The sequence below is a fragment of the Zea mays genome, chromosome 3 (genome assembly GCF_902167145.1).
Source record: "Zea mays cultivar B73 chromosome 3, Zm-B73-REFERENCE-NAM-5.0, whole genome shotgun sequence".
NCBI classification, from domain to species: domain Eukaryota; kingdom Viridiplantae; phylum Streptophyta; class Magnoliopsida; order Poales; family Poaceae; genus Zea; species Zea mays.
In genome coordinates this window covers 127697966-127717129 of record NC_050098.1, presented here as the reverse complement: position 1 = coordinate 127717129, position 19164 = coordinate 127697966, and the positions used below count along the sequence as shown (strand labels likewise).

Genomic DNA, 19164 nt, shown 5'->3' with positions numbered 1-19164 from the left:
TTAAGGATTCCTATCTAGCCACTTGGCAACTATTGTGCTAACGATTAACCAAGTTTTGTGGCTTAAGTTTTCAAGTTTCACAGGATCACCTATTCACCCCCCCCCCTCTAGGTGCTCTCAGGTGCCCAGAATTACATCATAAAAATCGTGCATATCCAATTGTGCCCTGTTTATGGCTCATAAGGATTTCAGTGTAAAAAGTGAACCAAAACAGCGCAAATGTGTAGAATTTTAGCGTAAATCAGCCTTTGTAGTATGTATTTAAGGATGATGGCAAAAAATGTTTAGTAAAATTGACCCAACTGGTGACATAGGATCCTTATTAGAGGAAACTCAGGATCCTTATTAGAGGAAACTCAGGATACACCAATAAAAAAGATCTAATTGGCTATCCTAATTCTTGCATTCCTCGAGTGAACTCTGATAAAAAGTATTCTTGATGCACAAACCTGAAAAGAAAAACAGGCTGTTAGGAAAATTAATGTAACAATGTTTTATTCCCAAAAGACACGTATAAAAATGAAGCATTCCATATTCCATAAACTAGCAGAGCTAAGGACTTAATGTGCTTCCAATTAACTGACTGCGAGTGCAAAAAAAGTCCCTATACATTTCTAGCAGAAAGAATTCCCATTGAGAACTTATATACCAATGCAAAGATCGTTTGTTGATGCTCGCATGTATTGTAGAGCGCTGCGTCATCGCCCGTGCACCTCGCACACCCGCACAACCGCATGCTCGCTCGCTCACGTGTCGCGCCCGCTGCAAATGATAATGTGATATGAAATTGAACTTAATTCTAGGAACCTGCAATTCAAAATAACAGACAAGAACTAAGATATGTGCAAGCAAGTGCATTCACCATTCCTTTCTTAAGCAAAGGTTTGAGAGGTATAATATATATTAGCAGTACCTGTCATTCAACTTGTCCCTCATTTTTTCATGACAAGCCTTGGAATTTAGACCAGATGAAGATGGTCCATCTCTACCCCTACACAAAACAATGTATTTATATTATTATTGTAGAGAAAAACATAAGGAAATGCCACATACAAGTCGAATGTTATGTTCATAGTGTTAGTGATTGCATTGGCAAGCACAAGAAAATGAAACACACCAGGACACATGGGAATTGAAATTTGATGGAAGATAATTGACAACAATATGTTATACAACCACTATTATATGTTTGCATTTGCACACTTAAATGTCTTACAATCCTGATGGCGTTTTAGAACCTTTAAAGCCAATGTTTCCTGTTAACCCCATGAAAAGGAAGGACATGATGCTCAAATAAACACACACAGAATGGATAGAAACTTGACAAACTTCAGCTACATGCATCTCCATGGATACCCTCAATCCCAAGTCTGCTATAAATTGCAAACTAAGTACCAAATGCCACACCAGAAAATACATAGAGGAAATGAAAGTGCAGAGTAGCTGCTCGAGTATATAATGAACCATTGTGCTGCTAGCATTTCAGACAGAAGATAAAGAAGAAAATATCTAGGATCACGATAATGCAAAGCATTACAATATGTTATATCTGTGTACTGAAAAACTATAGTTTATGTCCCATCCAAGTTATGATAACTGACAGTCTAATTTATATTTTAAAAGTCACAAAAAAGAGAAGCAGCACATTGCAAAAGTTGACTGATTATTATTGCAAGAAAAAGGCATTGCAAATATCTGAACGCCAAGAAAGACTATGTCTCTGTCCTTTCATTAGTACTCCAATGTGACGGAGTAACGTAGCGATGCCCTTGATCATGAAATGATTTCTAATATCGATAACTTATATTGGGTGACGTAATACATTTACACAAAAAAGCATCGGAGGACCAAACAGTGCATAGACCAGAAGGTTATTATACAACTAAATCAAATAAAAGGTTACACATGCATAATGCAAAAGAAGAGCATAAGCTTCGTTAATCACATAGTTTCATGTAGTTATTGTAATTTTTATTCTAGCTAACAAAAAGTGAGAATCATACATATGGTAGGTATTTATAAATTCAGTGATTTTTATAAAAAGAAAACAGAAGGAGCTTTAATTCTGGTGGAACCATTTAAGATCTAACAATGAATCCATAAGATATGGAATTCAGAACCACACAAGATTCATGTTCTTGACATTATTAACACCCATATAAACTCTGCAATATTTATGTCTAATTTCTGGCAATCTGAAGTCCAAGGAAGAAGAGTAACCTGCTCACCGTGGCCTTGAGGAAAATACATCACTCGACTATCGATCGCAGGCAATGAAACAAGAGAGCCGGCACATGCATGCCACAACTCAGAATTCAGGCACTTGTGCTCTTCAACTTGTGAAAAAGGCAAAAACATTTGAGCATAAGACATAACTGAATGAAGTTTACAAATAATCTCATAAATTGAGTGGTAGTTGTAGATCTACAAAGCATCTTACAAACAAATCCTAGTTCATGAAATGGTACTAAGAAAGTATTATTATGAGCAGAATGGAAAGGTTTTTTAGTATAAAATGGATATAATTGTTAACAAAAAACATGTTTCTAGAAAAGAAATTTTCTGAACAGAGTCTGCATCAAGAACCTCATATTTCATTACTAATTTGCTTACGCTGAATTAGACAAAGTGCTGAACAAGAATAAAAACAATTGCAAAACATGTCAACGGCTTAATAAATCACCCAACAGAAGAGTGAGGCAAGCTCAGAGCCCACCACATTGGATCAAATAATGACCGAGGAATTTAAATCAAGAGGCAGAAGCAAACCAACAACTTATCTAGTTATCCTACAGATTTAAACCACCTCACGAAAAAGACAGTACTAGTGTACTATGCAGTATGAGCAGAGCACAAAACCTGGTACAAACTGTGAAATGAATGCCAACAAGCGATGTCGTACCTAGCAAAAAACACAATTCAAAAACTATATTCTTTGATACTGAGTATACTATCATTATCAGTCATATAAAAAAAGATAAGATCTATAGAAGTACCACACAAATAAAGAGATCAAAAGCACTAACGGGTAGTAGCATAAAGTAGCATACATAGAGTAGCAATTCGTATCTAAACTGAGATTCAGACCTAAAAAACATAGGACATCAAAACTAGACCTAACAACAAAAAATGATGAATGAAATTAAAGACACAAAGAAACATTAAAGGGCAACCACAAAAAATGATTTCTGAAAAAGGATTCACGGAAGGAAAGATCCCATTTGCTAACCAGCGTCGAGGGTCGCACCTGCTCTGGCACCACATCGGCAGCAACCATCATCATCACAACATAGGCACCAGCAGGCCGATGATGACTGCACAGGCTCTGGCACCACGAGGCCATGGACAGAAATCGACGCTGTGAGGTGGTCTGGCAGAGTGGAGCCTCGTTGGAGGGTTGAAGGTGACACGGTTGCGGTATAGACACCATATGTGGTGATGTGGAGATCGAACTTAGGAGCCGAAGTGAAGGAGGCGGATGTGGCGCGGAGGAGAACAGAAGGTGGTGCCATGGATGGGGATGAGGAATGGGAGAACGTGTGCTAGGGTTGCTGAAAGGGGAATAGGGTCAAACCTTTTCCTATATGAATTTTGGTGGTTGAATTGCCCAACACAAATTAATTGGACTAACTAGTTTGCTCTAGATTATGAGTTCTACAGGTGCCAAAGGTTCACAACAAACCAATATAAAGATAAAAGAAAGGGTTCAAAACAAAGGAGCAAGTTAAACCGAAGGCAACCCTAGTCTGGCGCACCAGACAGTCCGGTGTGCCATCGGACAGTGTCCGATGCACCACCGGACAGTGTCCTGTGCACCAGGGAACTCAACTCCGAACTTGCCACCTTTGGGAATTCTGGGAGCCACTCCGCTATAATTCACCGGACTGTCCGGTGTAGCACTGGACTGTCCGGTGTGCCAGCGGAGTAACGGCTACACAACGCCAACGGTCATCTGCAATGGTACAGTAAAAGTGAACAGTGTGTGCCTACGCGCGCAGAAGTCAGAGCAGCGCCAGAAGGCACACCGGATAGTGAATAGTGACTGTCCGGTGCACCACCGGACTATCCGGTGACCCAGTTGTCAGAAGCTCCAACGGTCGGAACCCAACGGTTTGATGATGTGGCTGGCGCACCGGACAGTGTCCGGTGGTGCACCGGACTTTCCGGTGCGCCATTCGACAGCAGCCTCCACCAACGGCCCTTTTTGATGGTTGGGGCTATAAATACCCCCAACCACCACATTTCAATGCATCCAAGTTTTCTGCCTTCAAACCTCATATAAGAGCTCTAGACTTCATTCAAAGACACAAACAAGAGAACAAATCCTCTCCCAAGTCCAAAGATCACTCCAATCAAATAGTGACTAGAGAGAGAGAGAGACATTTGTGTTCATTTGAGCTCTTGCGCTTGGATTGCTTTTCTTCTTCCTTCTTTCTTGTTTCCAACTCAATTGTAATCAAGGCAAGAGACACCAATTGTGTGGTGGTCCTTGTGGGGACTTAGTGTCCTGATTGATTGAGAAGAGAAGCTCACTCGGTCTAAGTGACCGTTTGAGAGAGGGAAAAGATTGAAAGAGACCCGGTCTTTGTGACCACCTCAACAGGGAGTAGGTTTGCAAGAACCGAACCTCGGTAAAACAAATCACCGGGTCATCCGCCTTATTTGCTTGTGATTTGTTTTCGCCCTCTCTTCCGGACTCGAATTTAATTCTAACGCTAACTCCGGCTTCTAGTGTGTAAATTTCAGATTTGCCTATTCACCCCCCTCTAGGCGACTTTCAGTTGCCGCAAGGAATGCGAATCGACTAGGTGGGTGGGGACGTTAGGATAAACGTGGATTGACTGAACCGAATTGTCTGCATCGGTTTCAGTTCGGATGGGCTGGACCAAATGATATTATTAGACCAAGGCTTCTTCTATCCATGGAAGTCCAGGGCTTTATATATATATATATATATATATATATATATATATATATATATATATATATATATATATATATATATATATATATATATATATATATATATATATATATATATATATATATATATATATAAAGGAAGCCCAGGCCGACCACCCCTATAAACTGGTTCAACCCAGCGCGCCCAACCAGCCTATCTGGTGCGCCACCTGCCCCACGTCTATTAGTGCAAAAAAAGGAATGCATGCATGAATCAAACACGATCCAATGCATGCGCGTAAATTTAGGGAAAAAATGTGTGGCGGTTTCTATTTTTAAATGCTTTATTTCCTCCATAAATTTAGGATCACTGCAACAGCCATGCAGCTAGACACGTAAGGACCATTTTATGATATATACTGAGACTAAATATGCTACACTGTGTAGATAATTATGCAATTCGGTATACTGCGTAAAAATCTGTTACCAGCTAGCTGCATGCGCACGAATTTATAATGAAAAGAATGTGCAATGAAAGGAAATGAATTGCATGCATAGAAACAAAAAATTGTATTTAATGTTTAATTTGCTTCATAAATATAGTATCCCTCCAACAACCATGCACATAAACACATTAGAACTAGTTTATGATTTATACTTATATTAATTATACTACACGGTGTAGGTATTTATGCAATTCGGTACACTGCGTAAAAAAATCTAGCATGTTATTCACTGGTGGACGCATCTCCAGGTTGTAGCGTAAAAACCTTAAGTTTTAAGCATAAAATCTCTCAATTATAAGCGTAAATACCTGACCAATGTGAGAGGTTGATAGCTCTGGTAGGTTGTTATTACGATCCTATTTTTATGGCAGATTCGAAAAATATGGCAGCCGCATGCATGCAGTTTCTATTTTTATACAGATCCAAAAATTATGGCAAAATGCATGCATGAGTCAAACACGTTCTCTTGCATGCGCGTAAATTTAGGAACGATATATGTGGCGGTTTCTATTTTAAATGCTTTATTTCCTCTATAAATTTAGGATCCCTGCAAAAGACATGCAACTAAAACTCGTAATGACCATTTTATGATATATACTGATACTAAATATACTACACTGTGTAGATAATTATGATATTCGGTATACTGCGTAAAAATCTGCTACCAGCTGCATGCACACGAATTTATGATGAAAAGAATATGCAATGAAAGGAAATGAATTGCATGCATAGAAACAAAAAATCGCATTTAATGTTTTATTTCCTTCATAAATATAGGATCTCTCCAACAGCCATGCAGCTAAACGCATTAGAACTAGTTTATGATGTATACTGAAACAAATTATACTACACGGTGTAGGTATTTATGCAATTCCTTACACTACGTAAAAAATCTGGCATGTTGTTCACTGGTGGACGCATCTCCGGGTGGAGCGTAAAAACCTTAAGTTTTGAGCATAAAATCCCTCATTATAAGCGTAAATACCGAGTCAATTAGAGGTTGATAGCTTTAGTAGGTTGTTATTACGATCCTATTTTTATGACAGATCCGAAAAATATGGCAGCCGCATGCATGCGGTTTCTATTTTTATACAGATCCAAAAATTATGGCAAAATCGTGGGAGTTTTTCATTGCATGCGCGCAAATTACGAACCGCATAAATCAAGGAATTGCCTTTCGAATGTGCATGCAGTAAACTGATATACGAACTCTGTGTTCAAGCATAAAATCGTACAATTTTTAGCGTAAATAATACATGTGGTAGGCATAAAACACAATAATCGAAAAGAAAACTGCGCCGGATCGGAGGATGTCACGCAGCGATCTGCGCGTATCTCGCTCCTTCCGTGACGTCGCTCGCTCGAACATCGTGCCTCATGCGTCGCCGTCGCTCGCACGTCGATGGGCGTCGCTTGCTCGCCGGCCTTGGAAGTGCCGCCTCCTCGGGGCTTCGGGGATGCCGCCGCTTGCCCGCACAAGAGCCCCGCTGTCGCTCGCCCTCTGGATCGGGGAACCGCCGCCATTACTCCGGATCGAGGAACCTCCGCCACCGTGCGTCGAGGTAATGGAGTTGCGGCCACCGGCCTGAGAACCGCCGCTATCGCATAAGGGCACTGCCGTCGCTCGCCCTCTGGATCGGGGCCCGCCGCCGCGGGCCTGGGAACCGCCGCCACCGCATGTCGAGGTCGGGGAGCCGCGGCCACCGCAGCCACCGGCCGGGGGTCCACCGCCGCGCGCGCTATCGGGCAACCGCCGTCGCTAATGAATCGAATATGACGTGTAAAACTGAACCCTAGCACTACAGATTTTCTTTTATAAACGTCTGGACCTGGTCCGGTTCGACCGGATTGCACTGTCTGGCCTGGGCTTTCTTTAGTTATTGGAAGCCCAGGGCTCCTAATATACAATATATATATATATATATATATATAGCAAAATTGGTTCTCGTTTTTTAGACGAGGTATTAGAAGAGGTAGCTATTATATTAGATCTATTAAGAGATTAAACTAGAGGTTTTTAGAGAGATCAAGGTAGAACTCTCTGATGCTTTGGAGAGCACTTTTGTACACAAATCTCTGGTGCTTTGAGATTAGTGCAGTAACATTATTTCTCTATTTGTTGATTATTAGTTATGTTCTTTGTTTTGATTATAGATTGAATCTTTGTTTTCAAGTGTCACTGATGTTTTGATTCATCTAGTCCAATACTAAGGCATGCATTTTACTGGTCTACAAAGTTTGAGATACCATTCTTTTCTGATTATTATTTAATTTCGAAATTAGATCTGGAGCGGCGATCTTGTTTCGTTAATAACTTTAGATCCTGAAGTCCGATTGTCGTGATTTCAGTCGTTTTAGATTTATGATTTTATCTAGTTTAATCGATTAAATTTTGAGAACGATCGGAGTTACGGATTTTGGCCAGCAACGTTTTTTTAACGTGACAGCAATCTGTTCGGAACTATAAAACTGCAATATTTTGGTTTTGTGATTAAGAGAAGCTGAGATAAATAGTTTTAAGCTTCCGCAATTGTTCACCTCCTCTGAATGCCTTGCCTATTCTAGCGCCATCCGATCCTACAATATGAGAAATCTACTTTGAGTATTTAGATCTGGTTATGATAAGTATATTTAATTTAATGATGGATTTATACAAGAACACAATAATTCTTCCTCTACCAGCTCGGTGTGGGCCCCAGAGAAGGAACACTTGGGTCGCGAAGCTCAGGCCGCAGGCAGCGTACCAAGAGCAGACCAGCTCGCTTTCGCTTTCGCTTTGTTTTGGCTTTTGGTGGGTGTATAAATACGGGGCAGCAGCAGCACCATCTCGCCTCCTCGCGTCCGATCCATCCCCAGTCCACCCCATTCCATTGCGTGCTGGAGCCCTTCCCAGCTTTCTCTGGTGGCGCCGCCCATGTCCCCTCCTGCACACTGATTGAGCTCTTCATTCTTCTCCCTCTTCTCTCTCTCTTTCTCCTACTGTTAGCTACTAGCCATACCTAGGGTTTGTCACGGCCTTCTCAGTTTTTGAGCCATCACCTTTTATTCTCTCTCTCTCCCTCTCTCTCTCTCATGACCCAAGACACATCCATCCAGCCATCCGCGCTAGCTCTCTAGCTAGCTATCCTCATCAGCACCATCTGTCTCTTGCTGTCTCGCAGCACTGTTCTTAGCTGCAGGTAGCTCCAGCTCGATCGTTCGTTCTCTCTTAGCAGCTAAGGAAGGCCACATAAATTATAAAAGGCAGCCCTTGAGGGCAGGCGCAAGGAAAGCTGTGGTTTCCATCTCCTCACACCCTTCTCCATCGTTCTCCCTCCCCAAGAGTCACGGTCAGTAAAAGGAACGAAAGAGGCCGAGTCGTTCTCTTAACTTCGCCACCGCACCCGCCATCATGGTGTTCTCCTCGCTCCCGATCTTCCTTGACCCTCCCAATTGGGGCCAGGTGGTTGATTTATCCTATTACTCTTCTTTTTTTAATTAATTTCGTCGTGTATCTGTTTCCTTCTTGTTATTTAAGAGTGAATCCTGGGGTATTTTTCCCCTGATACGAACAATGAACTTCAAACTTTGGTTGGTTCACCGCAAAATTTGCAAGTTTGTTTACTGTGCCTTCGTTCATGTCTGATTGAACTTAGACACAAAAGGAAAGGCATCATTCTAGGCATGCATGTTCTTGAATCTTGAATATACCGTGCGTTGAATTCCAGTCTTTATTATAATTGATTCGCTATACATGCATACAGATGCATATGCAGCAGCAGCAACCACTCCAGTGTCTCCTCGACGGCGGTGCTGGCAGCGACCACCACCACCTGATGCCTCCGCCGTCCTGCCTGGCGCCGCTGCGCGGAGGTCCTGCTGACACGGCGGCGAGCGCTCCAGCGGGAGGCGGCTCGTCCACCTCGGTGCCGACGACGGCGGGAGCAGGGGCAGGGGCGGGGGCGACGCAGCCTCGCCCCGTCGTGTCGATGGCGGAGCGCGCCAGGCTCGTGCGCGTGCCGCTCCCGGAGCCCGGCACGCTCCGCTGCCCGCGCTGCGACTCCGCCAACACCAAGTTCTGCTACTTTAACAACTACTCGCTCTCGCAGCCGCGCCACTTCTGCAAGGCGTGCCGCCGCTACTGGACCCGCGGCGGCGCGCTCCGCAACGTGCCCGTCGGCGGCGGGTGCAGGCGCAACACCAAGCGCTCCAGCAAGAAGTCCTCCCGCGGTGGCGGCGCGGGCGCCACGGCGGCCACCTCCTCGTCCTCCACCACCTCCACCTCCACCACGGCCACCACCACCACGACGAGCGCGGCCATGGCGGCGGCCGAGGCCATCGCCAGCATGCAGGCGCAGCTGCCCCACCTCGGCCTCCCGCCCGCAGCGGCCGCCGCCGCGCTCGAGGCCTCGCTGGAGGGCTACCACCACCACTACCTCCCGCTCCAGATGCAGCCGCAGTTCCTGCAGCAGGCTGGCCTGCACGGCTACCATTTCGCCGACGACGGCAGCGGCGTCCTCGCAGACGGGTTCCCGAGGGGCGTCGTTGCCTCGGGCCTTCTCGCGCAGCTCGCCGCGGTGAAGATGGAGGAGCACAGCAGCAACGGCGGAGGTGCCGTCACGGCGCATCAACAAGAGCAGTCGTACTCGTACTGGCCCGGCAGCACCGGCGGTGGCAGTGGGTGGCCGGCGGAGTTCTTGTCGGGGTTCAGCTCGTCGTCGTCGGGGAATGTGTTGTGAGTTGCATGTGGCCGTCCAGGTCCAGCTGGGGATAAATATGCATACATGCATTCTGACGAAGCTGAACTAGCTCACTCTCCTCAGTTAGTTTATGTGGTTTGGAACTTAATTGGAGTCGTCTTCTTCAATTAGGGCTGGTGATCGATCTTGTTTTGGGTCGCTGCATGTTTTTTTCCTTACGAGTTTTAAGCTGCAGGTTAATGTCGTGTAGTTGGTAGTTTTTGCATGTAGTGGGAGGTGCATGTGTTAACTCACGGATGTGATACGTGTCAGGTTACTTAACTATACTATGTTTAATTACATGAGAACTTGGGGCATAGTTGTACTAGTACAATGGAGCTCTCGAAATTTCAAATGTGTGTTTGGATGTTTTATTATCGATTGAAATGTTGTGGAATAGCTGATGAATGGCGGCTAAGTCTGTCTGTTCAAAATTCGATCAACTCATCGACATGATGCTATCTCAGTGATCTTTTTGATGAAATTCGTTCTTCCACCCTCCTCTCGAAACTACGTACTCCTGAATTCCCTTGAGTCCGGTAACTTGTATGAGCATGAATATATGTGTATATTTCCTCACATTCAATTTTGAGAATTTGAATGTTACAACTACAAAAAGTACATTTTAATCAAACTTAACTCGGTCTTAATTTGATTATATTCGCACGTTAAGCTAGCTTTTGAAACTTATTGGGATTCATGTACGACTTGTTCTGTTCTCCTGAGAAAATTGAAAACCCTAGGAAGACTAGTTTTTCTCACTAAGAGCATCTCCAAGAGGAACTCCTATAATTAGGGCCTCAAAAGCTAAATTGGACCTGATTCAAGTTAACTTGAATCAACAATTTTTTATCAACTCCAACAACAACTCCTAAACCCACGTGGTAGTTAACTCCGTGAGATTAGACGCACATGAATAGGTCCTCTGACTGGGGTGCTATATTTAGCAACTGTGACTTCGGGTGCTATATTCATTCGATAGAAATTTATAAAATAACAACTTTGTTGGAAGCTATTTTGAGATCTTAACTCCTATATTTGAATATAGGACCCGACTTAAGTCCTCTCTTGGAGATGCTCTAATGAGAGGGAAATTACATTCATGTACTCACAATTATTGATTCTATGTGAAGCCAAAAGATATTTTCTGAATGGCCAGCTGAAGCGAAGTTAAAAGTTAAACTAGCAATTTCTAGATGACAAATAAATTAAGCTTTCAACTGTGTACTGATGTTTAACAAAAGGTTTTATTTTTCTATAGAGATGTTTTACAAAAAGGTTGTGGTCGGCGTGTCAAACAAATCTTGCATTCATCTGCAACCTCATTTTGAGAGGGTGTGTGTGTGTTAGGGGGTGGGGGTGTGGAGCTGTAGTGAAACACAAATAAAGTCAAAGTTTCCACTAAGTTAACTGCTCATCATTGTGTTTTGTGCAGGATCCATCAAATAAAGAAAGATCATGCATTCTTATGTTTCGTTTGAATGTTTAATAACCATAGAGCTAGCATTCTAGATTCTCCAAGTACTACATCTGTTCTCGAATACTTGTCGCCTGCTAGTTCAATTTTCAACTAAACCGTGACAAATAAAAAAGAACGGAGGGAGTATGTAGTAGATCTAGTGTCTCCGATGATCTTGCCTAACTAAGAGGGTGTTTGGTTAGAGGGACTAAAGATTAGTCTCTAGTTTTTAGTCCCATTTAGTCCCTTTTTTGCCAAACACTAGGACTAAAATATGGACTAAAATGATTTAGTCTTTAGTCCTTCACATATGTGCTAAAAGAGACTAAAAGCCCACATGAGTGTATTCCAAGAGCATTTGAGTCTTTGGACAATATATTTAATGACTTTAGAATCTATTTAGTCCCTATAACCAAACAAGTAGGGACTAAAGTTTAGTCCTAAAACTAAAGTTTAGTCCTAAGACTAATTGAAACCAAACATGGCCTAAGGAACGAACTCTGATGGAGCTAGTTGCTATATATATGGCCTACTACATGTACACAATCTGTTCCAACAGCAGTGGCAAGCATATAGCTTTGGATCACATGATTAGCAGCAGCTAATTAATGTTTATTTACGCCTAAGATCCCAATATAAACTAGCTAGCTAGCTAGATACGACGATGGCCCTCTCCTGTTCCCCACACGATCTATATCACCCGTAATCGTAAGCCCTGCTTGAAGTTGGTGATGACTATACTGTGATGTCACTAGCTTCTTCAGCTTAAGTAATAATATAATAATCCATCAGACGACACGCATCAGATCTTCAGGAATGGCATCTTGATTAGGAGTAGTGACTAAGGCTGCATGATCCGTACGTCTGCCACCTGCTGCCTATAGAAAGCAAGAACCAGTTACCTGCTTCTAGCTAGTCAGAGATATGGTGTGTAGTGTAAACGATAGATCTAGAGAGAAAGCTAGAGAGAGACCACAATCACTTAGACAATGCATGAGACATGGAAACACTTTTTGTGGGGGAGTGTGCTTCCAAGATTTGCATGTCTTACTCTTAGGATCGACAAATATGATGCCGGTACATTAACTCACGAGTATATAAATTGATAATATATATATATATATATATATATATATATATATATATATATATATATATATATATATATATATATATATATATATATATATATATATATATATATATATATATATAAAGCTCTGTGCTTCCAATAACTAGAGAAAGCACGAGCAAGACGATGTCATCTGGTTGAGCCGAACCAGGACAGGGCGTCTATAAAAGTAGCCCAGACCCCTAAGAATTAGGGTTTCAGGGTATGACGGTGGCCGCAACTGCTTGAGACACGAGCGGTGGCCGGACATCGACGACGACTTCCTGCGGCGCGAGACGCGAGCAAGAGCGTGAGGCACGAGCGGCAGCCCCATGTGACGTCACGAGTGGCGGCCCTAGACGACATCGCTGAGCGATGGCCCCAGGCGACGTCGGCAAGCGGTGCCCCAAGACACGAGCCTCGCGACGGCCGTTACTGCATGAGGCACGAGCGACGACGCGAGCATCTGCGCGGCAACCGCTCGACGCCGAGCGGCGATGGTGGCGGTGACCGCCTGTGGCAGCATCCGAAGTCGAAGATCTCCTCCGATTCGATGCATCTCGGGCGTCCTTCGACGAAGACCACCTCTGATCTGGTAGCTTCAGAGGCGTTCACCGATCCGATGGCCTTAGGGTCGTCCTCCCACTGATCCATGTTTATACCTTTCATGATTATGTTTTGTGCCTACTACTTACACTATTTATACATTATATTGAAAATTTATATGATGATGAATACGACGTCTCTAGCATGGCTTCGGTTTTTTATGGTAACCGCCTGGATTCACACATATTTGTTACGAGAATGTCAAAGGTGATATCACGCTGACCATTGTAATAATATCGCGGTTTTTTATGCTTACCACTGTCAATATTTATGCTTAAACTTAAGAATGTTTATGCTCAAACATGTGGATGTGGCCACCATTGTCCCACATGCATATTTTTCGCATGCGCAGTAAAAAAGAAATCCCTTAATTTATGGTGTTCGTAACTGTCGGGTACCATAATTAGGGGTACCCTCAACACTCCTAAACTCGGCTGGTAATCACCATCAGCGCAAACTGCAGAGACTGATGGGCGCAATTCAGGTCAAGGCTTCGTCTACTCAAGGGACGCAATCTCGCCTCGCCCGAGCCCAGCCTCGGGCGAGAACAGTAGTCCTAGGCGAATTCACGCCTCGCCCGAGGGCCTCCTCAGCAACGGGCGCACCCTCGACTCGCCCGAAGCCCAGCTCGGGCAGGCTTCGTTGTGAAGCAACCTTGGCCAAATCACCTCACCAACCGACCGTATCGCAGGCGCATTCAATGCGAGGATCGCCTGGCGCCTTATCCTGACACGCGTGCCTCAGTCGGCAAGGTCGAAGTGACCGCAGTCACTTCGCCCTCCCACTGACTGACCTGACAAGAAAACAGCGCCACTCGCCCCTCTCCGACTGCTGTGCCACCCGCCAGGGTGAGGCTGACAGCAGCTGAGTCCAGCCTCAGGCGCAACAGGAAGCTCCGCCTCGCCCGACCCCAGGGCTCGGCTCCCGCCTCGGCCTCGGAAGGTGGTCTCCGCCTCGCCCGACCCTAGGGCTCCGCCTCAACCTCGACCTCGAAAAGTGGTCTCCGCCTCGCCCGACCCCAGGGCTCACCCTCAACCTCGACCTCGAAAGGTGGTCTCCGCCTCGCCCGACCCCAGGGCTTGGCCTCAACCTCGACCTCGGGAGGAATCGCGTCCTCGCCCGACCCCGGCCTCGGTCTCAGGAGGAGCCTTCGCCTCGCCCGACCTTGGGCTCGGACCGACCACGCCGCAGGGGGTACATCATTACCCTACCCCTAGCTAGCTCAGGCTACGGGGGGATAAGACCGGCGTCCCATCCAGGCTCGCCCCGGTAACAAGTAATGATGGCTCCCCGCGTGCGTCCATGACGACGGTGGCTCTCAGCCCCTGACGAAAGCAAGGAGCCGTCAGCAAGGTCCCAACAGCCTCGACAGCTGTGCTTCTACAGGGCTCAAACGCTCCTCCGACGGCCACGACACCGCGTACACAGGGCTCTAGCACTTCTCCGACAGCCACGTTGGCATGTACATAGGGCTCTGGCTCCTCTCTGCCGGACACGTTAGCATATTGCTACACCCCCATTGTACATCTGGACCCTCTCCTTGCATCTATAAAAGGAAGGGCCAGGGCCCTCATACGGAGGGTGGTCGCGCGGGACTCCATCTCTCCCTCGCGAACGCTTGTAACCCCTACTGCAAGCGCACCCACTCTGGCGCAGGATAACGCGGGCCGTGGTTTCCCCCCCTTTGTGTTCCATCTCGCGCCAACCCATCTGGGCTCGGGCACACAGCGACAATTTTACTCGTCGGTCCAGGGACCCCCCGGGGTCGAAACGCCGACAGTAACTGCCATTAAAATAAAATCCCTTAATGAACTCTCCTAATTAACCCTTAATATATCAAATCCCTTGATTTATGGAGGTCACATTGACATGGGAGCTGTTGGTTGAGAGTGAATTAACATTTACACTATCTATCACTATTTATGCTCCAATTTGAGGATTTTTATTATCAGTAATACAAGGCATCATAGTTACCAACACCTCTCACTTTGGCTCGGTATAACATAATCAGTATTAGCAAATATCAAAAACTTGTTCTAACGATCCTAGTTACACGGTTGTTGGAGCGATCCTATATTTATAGAGCCATCCAATTTTTATGCGCATGCAATGGAAACGAAAACGTGATCCAAAATTTGCGTACATGAAATGAAAACTTTGGCGATCTGCCATAATTATCGGATCTACCATAAAAATAGGATCTCCATGCATGCACTGCGCATGCGCATGTGGTCAGGTGGTTGGGCAGGGTTTTTATGCTATTTCTGTGTAAATATTTACGCTATTCGCGCAAAAAACAGAACCGCAATTCATGTCTTGCGTCCCACTCACCCCACTTCCTTTGGTAGCATCTACTAATTCGGAACTTAATTTGAAAGCCATATTTCGACCCGGACGCTTTTGGGATGCTTCTAATAACCAACGAATGGCAAGTGCTCTTCCTTGTTTAGATCCTATTTCAATCGAAACTTTCCGCGTAGATCCTTTTTTATTACGTCTTGTTTTTACTCCTATATTGGGAGTTACTCTACGTATTGCTTGACTATTGCTTGACGTAAAACCAATAGTGGATTTGTTTCTGTCTTTTGTTGAATCTTTTTCACGGCTCGATAGAGAATTTGATAAGCCAATGATTTTTTCTGTCTTTCATAATACGGTTAACCACCATGTTAACTAATCGATTACGAAAAATTGGATAGGATTTTGCGGTTCTTTTTTCTGCAGTACCTCGACGTGACATGAGATTAATTGTTGGATCGGGAGCTTGGCTGACGCACATGGGGAGGTTGACCTGATGTATGGGCGGGGGAGGGCACCTGACGGTGTCGGGTATAGGGTGGCATGATGGTGCGGTCCAGCCAGATCAGGGATGGTCGGCTAGGGCTTTATCTAACATTTAGAAGCATAGGGCTTGCAATATACCCTTCTCTATATATATATAGAACCAGTACTTGGTATGATCGAGCAGCTGAGAGAGAGGACGACATGCATTTTCATGCACAGCTAGCAGTAGAGCACAGTGCACAGCTGGAACGTAAAAAAAACTGCACATAAACTACCAGTGCAAAAGCAGTCAATGTCAGTGCTTGCTTGCTGCCGTCGGTGATGACGACGAACTGCTAGTCCAAACTCGAAAAGAAGTTGCAGATGTGGTACTCCGAATCTCCGATCCTGGAAGGCATATATATATGAAAAAAAAACAGGCTATCTGCTGGTCGACGGGATCAAGGAGCGAGCTGGGGAAGGGAGGGACATGCTGCATGAAATTCCGGGCACTGGAGATGAGGTCAGGCAGGCGGTTTAGGAATGAGGAATACTTGCTTTTGGCATAAAATAATGATGGTGACGATGGCGTGGATCGGATCTCACACCAATCAGCTAGTAGAGGTAGCTGCTATAGCTGGTCGACCACAGATCGACTGATTAGGAGTTAGGTGGTTTAGGAGTTAGGTGGTGTTTGATTGGGATTATAATCTGTCCGAATTATATAATCCAACAACTTTTCTAAGCTAACACTTAGATCAGAAAAGTTGTTAGATTATATAATATAAATAGATTATAATCCTAAACAAACACCTCCTTAATATTATATTTGGTATTTGCAAAGGTATGCATGCATGGTGTAGACAGGCAAAAATAGGGGATGGGGATAGATGGGCTCAACATAATCGTCATTTACTTTGAGCCATATATGCATGCATGTTTGGTAGGAGACCGACTGACCGTTACATGCAACAAGCACTACCGAAAACAGATTTAATGTGCCGAGTGCTAGGCGCTTTGTCGAGTGTGCCACTCTCGGCGAACGACAACACTCGGTATAGACTGGCTTTGCCGAGCGTCAGGGAGAACACTCACCGTCACTTGACGCCGTGACAGCGACTTCTCTTTTCCAAGTACTAGATGGCAAGTACTCGACAAAAAAACTATTGTCGATGCATAGTTCACCGAGTTCTCTTTGCCGATAGTCACATTCGGCAAAGAATTTGTATCCGGTAGTGAGGAATTAACATCTCCTTTGTTTCAAATCTTTCAGCTAGTAGATGAAGTAAACAAACAAACAAACAAACAAACGTGTGAGTTGTATGCCAAGTTGTCGACCCCTCTCTTCGCGCGGTGAGCAAGTATATATGTTTGTACAACATATATGGTGGCAGTGGCACACATACACACACATATAATTCGGTAGAAGTTTGACAGAGGTATAGAATTCATGCAACAGAATTTACTATCAATATAATGCAAGAAAGACTGTGTGTTACGTAGTAAACACTACTAACATGCGGCGAGCGAGTGATGCAGCTGCAGTACCAGTACGTCGCCATGCATATAGCAGAGAGGCTAGGGAAGGAATCTGGGTCGTCGTGCTTTGAGAGATCTGCTTTCGCAGACTCCAATGCAGCCTAGTAGCTAACCACCTCTCTCTCTCTCTCTCTTCGCCTGGCCGTGGCCGGGGTTGTGTAGTGTGTGTAGGGTAGCTAGGAATAAAGCGAGCGAGCTGGCCCAAGGCCTATCTATGCGAAAGACGACGATATCACTCACATCAAAGGAAGAGAAAGAGACACGGGGCCCACGCCGACCCCTATATATATCCACGTACGTACAGTAGACACGGATCACACACAATGATGGCGAGACGGCATCAGCATCAGCAGCAGAGGATGTGTTGTTGGAACGGACAGACAGCGTGCTAACTGACGTACGTACGTACGAACGAAAGCTGTAGGCTGGCTGGAAGTTTGTTGCTCAGCTCAGCTCAGCTCGTTCGTTCGCTTCACTCTGACCAACAAAGCATGGAAAATGGCATGAGATCGACGACACCAACACACGCGCAAATAAAACCCAGTCCAAAATAAAGGGAGCAGCAGCAGTGCATGGCCGGCCGGAGAGCAAGCCTACGTACTCCGGCAGCTGAGCTATTATATTGGGTATATATTATTGCAGCATGCAGAGCACGCACGGAGGCCGATGCATACATACATACATACTTGCTCATCGATCGATCGATATATCTCGCTCTTTCGTTCATGCATGTGCTCGTCAATCTCTGAATCTGAGGCAGGGCGATCTGGTCCAGTCCAGTCATGTAAAGCAGCAGCAGTGGGAAGCTTCATCTTCAAGTTCTGCATGTCTTCACGCCATGTGACAGCACAGCAGCCTCATACGTACCTGTGCCCGCGCCAGAGAGAGGCCGGTGTCTTTGCGAGCGTGGTCGCCGTCCGGTGCCAGAAACCCAGAGAAACTAACTGCTAGCTACTACTGGCCGGCAGCAAGCGTAGTGGTAACCTCTAGGCGCCTGCAGGCTGCAGCTAGCGCTTCCTTTTGACCCCCTAGCTACCAACAGCTAGCATGCATGGACGACTCTCCTCCTAAAATAATCCCTTATATATGTACTACTGGGCCGGGCGTTGCTTCTCTCTCTTGGAAACCTCATCGGAGATGTTCGTGAGAATTTGGAGACGTACGACTGCCTCGATCTCCCTAGAAATCAGCTCACCAGCTAGCATGCATCATTGTGCCGCTTCCTTTATCATTATGCCATAAAGTCACCTGTGACCAATTGACCAGTAGATTTCTTTTGTATATCCACTTCAGTCAATATTCTAATACATATCTGGGGTATAAAAAGAATTCAATTTTTTTTAAATGTTTGAACTGAAAAAAATTCTGGGTCTCTTCGAATCCACAACTTTGTTTTGGGTCATTTGTCCACATGAGGTTATAGAAGTCCAAAAAAAATTATAATTCAAAATCACAAATCTTAAAATAAAAATTTCGTATCCAGAACTCTCCCTCGTCCCCTCTCCCCCTTCGATGGCTCGCCCTGAGTCCCTGACAAAGCGGCCCTCCATCGGCATGGGC

At 45.0% G+C, this 19164-nt stretch overlaps 1 protein-coding gene and 1 long non-coding RNA gene across 2 annotated transcripts; one reads left to right on the top strand and one right to left on the bottom strand.

Annotated features, from left to right (window-relative positions):
• Positions 1–262: 262 nt before the first annotated feature.
• LOC103650525 (uncharacterized) lies at positions 263–3531 on the bottom strand. Its single transcript, XR_564199.2, has 4 exons — positions 2221–3531; positions 914–991; positions 650–807; positions 263–449 (listed from the first exon to the last, which is right to left on the bottom strand). It is a non-coding gene; the product is annotated as an uncharacterized lncRNA (long non-coding RNA).
• Positions 3532–8251: 4720 nt separating this feature from the next.
• Positions 8252–10249, top strand: LOC103650524 (dof zinc finger protein DOF5.1-like). Its single transcript, NM_001346839.1, has 2 exons — positions 8252–8850; positions 9152–10249. The coding sequence occupies exons 1-2, from the start codon at positions 8800–8802 to the stop codon at positions 10124–10126; spliced, it is 1026 nt and encodes a 341-aa protein (NP_001333768.1). The 5' UTR covers positions 8252–8799; the 3' UTR covers positions 10127–10249.
• Positions 10250–19164: the final 8915 nt, after the last annotated feature.

Coding starts and splice junctions, on each gene's coding strand:
- LOC103650524 (NM_001346839.1), top strand. CDS start 8,800: ATGGTGTTCTCCTCGCTCCCGATCTTCCTTGACCCTCCCAATTGGGGC. Junction 8,851..9,151: donor ACCCTCCCAATTGGGGCCAG/GTGGTTGATTTA, acceptor ACATGCATACAG/ATGCATATGCAGCAGCAGCA.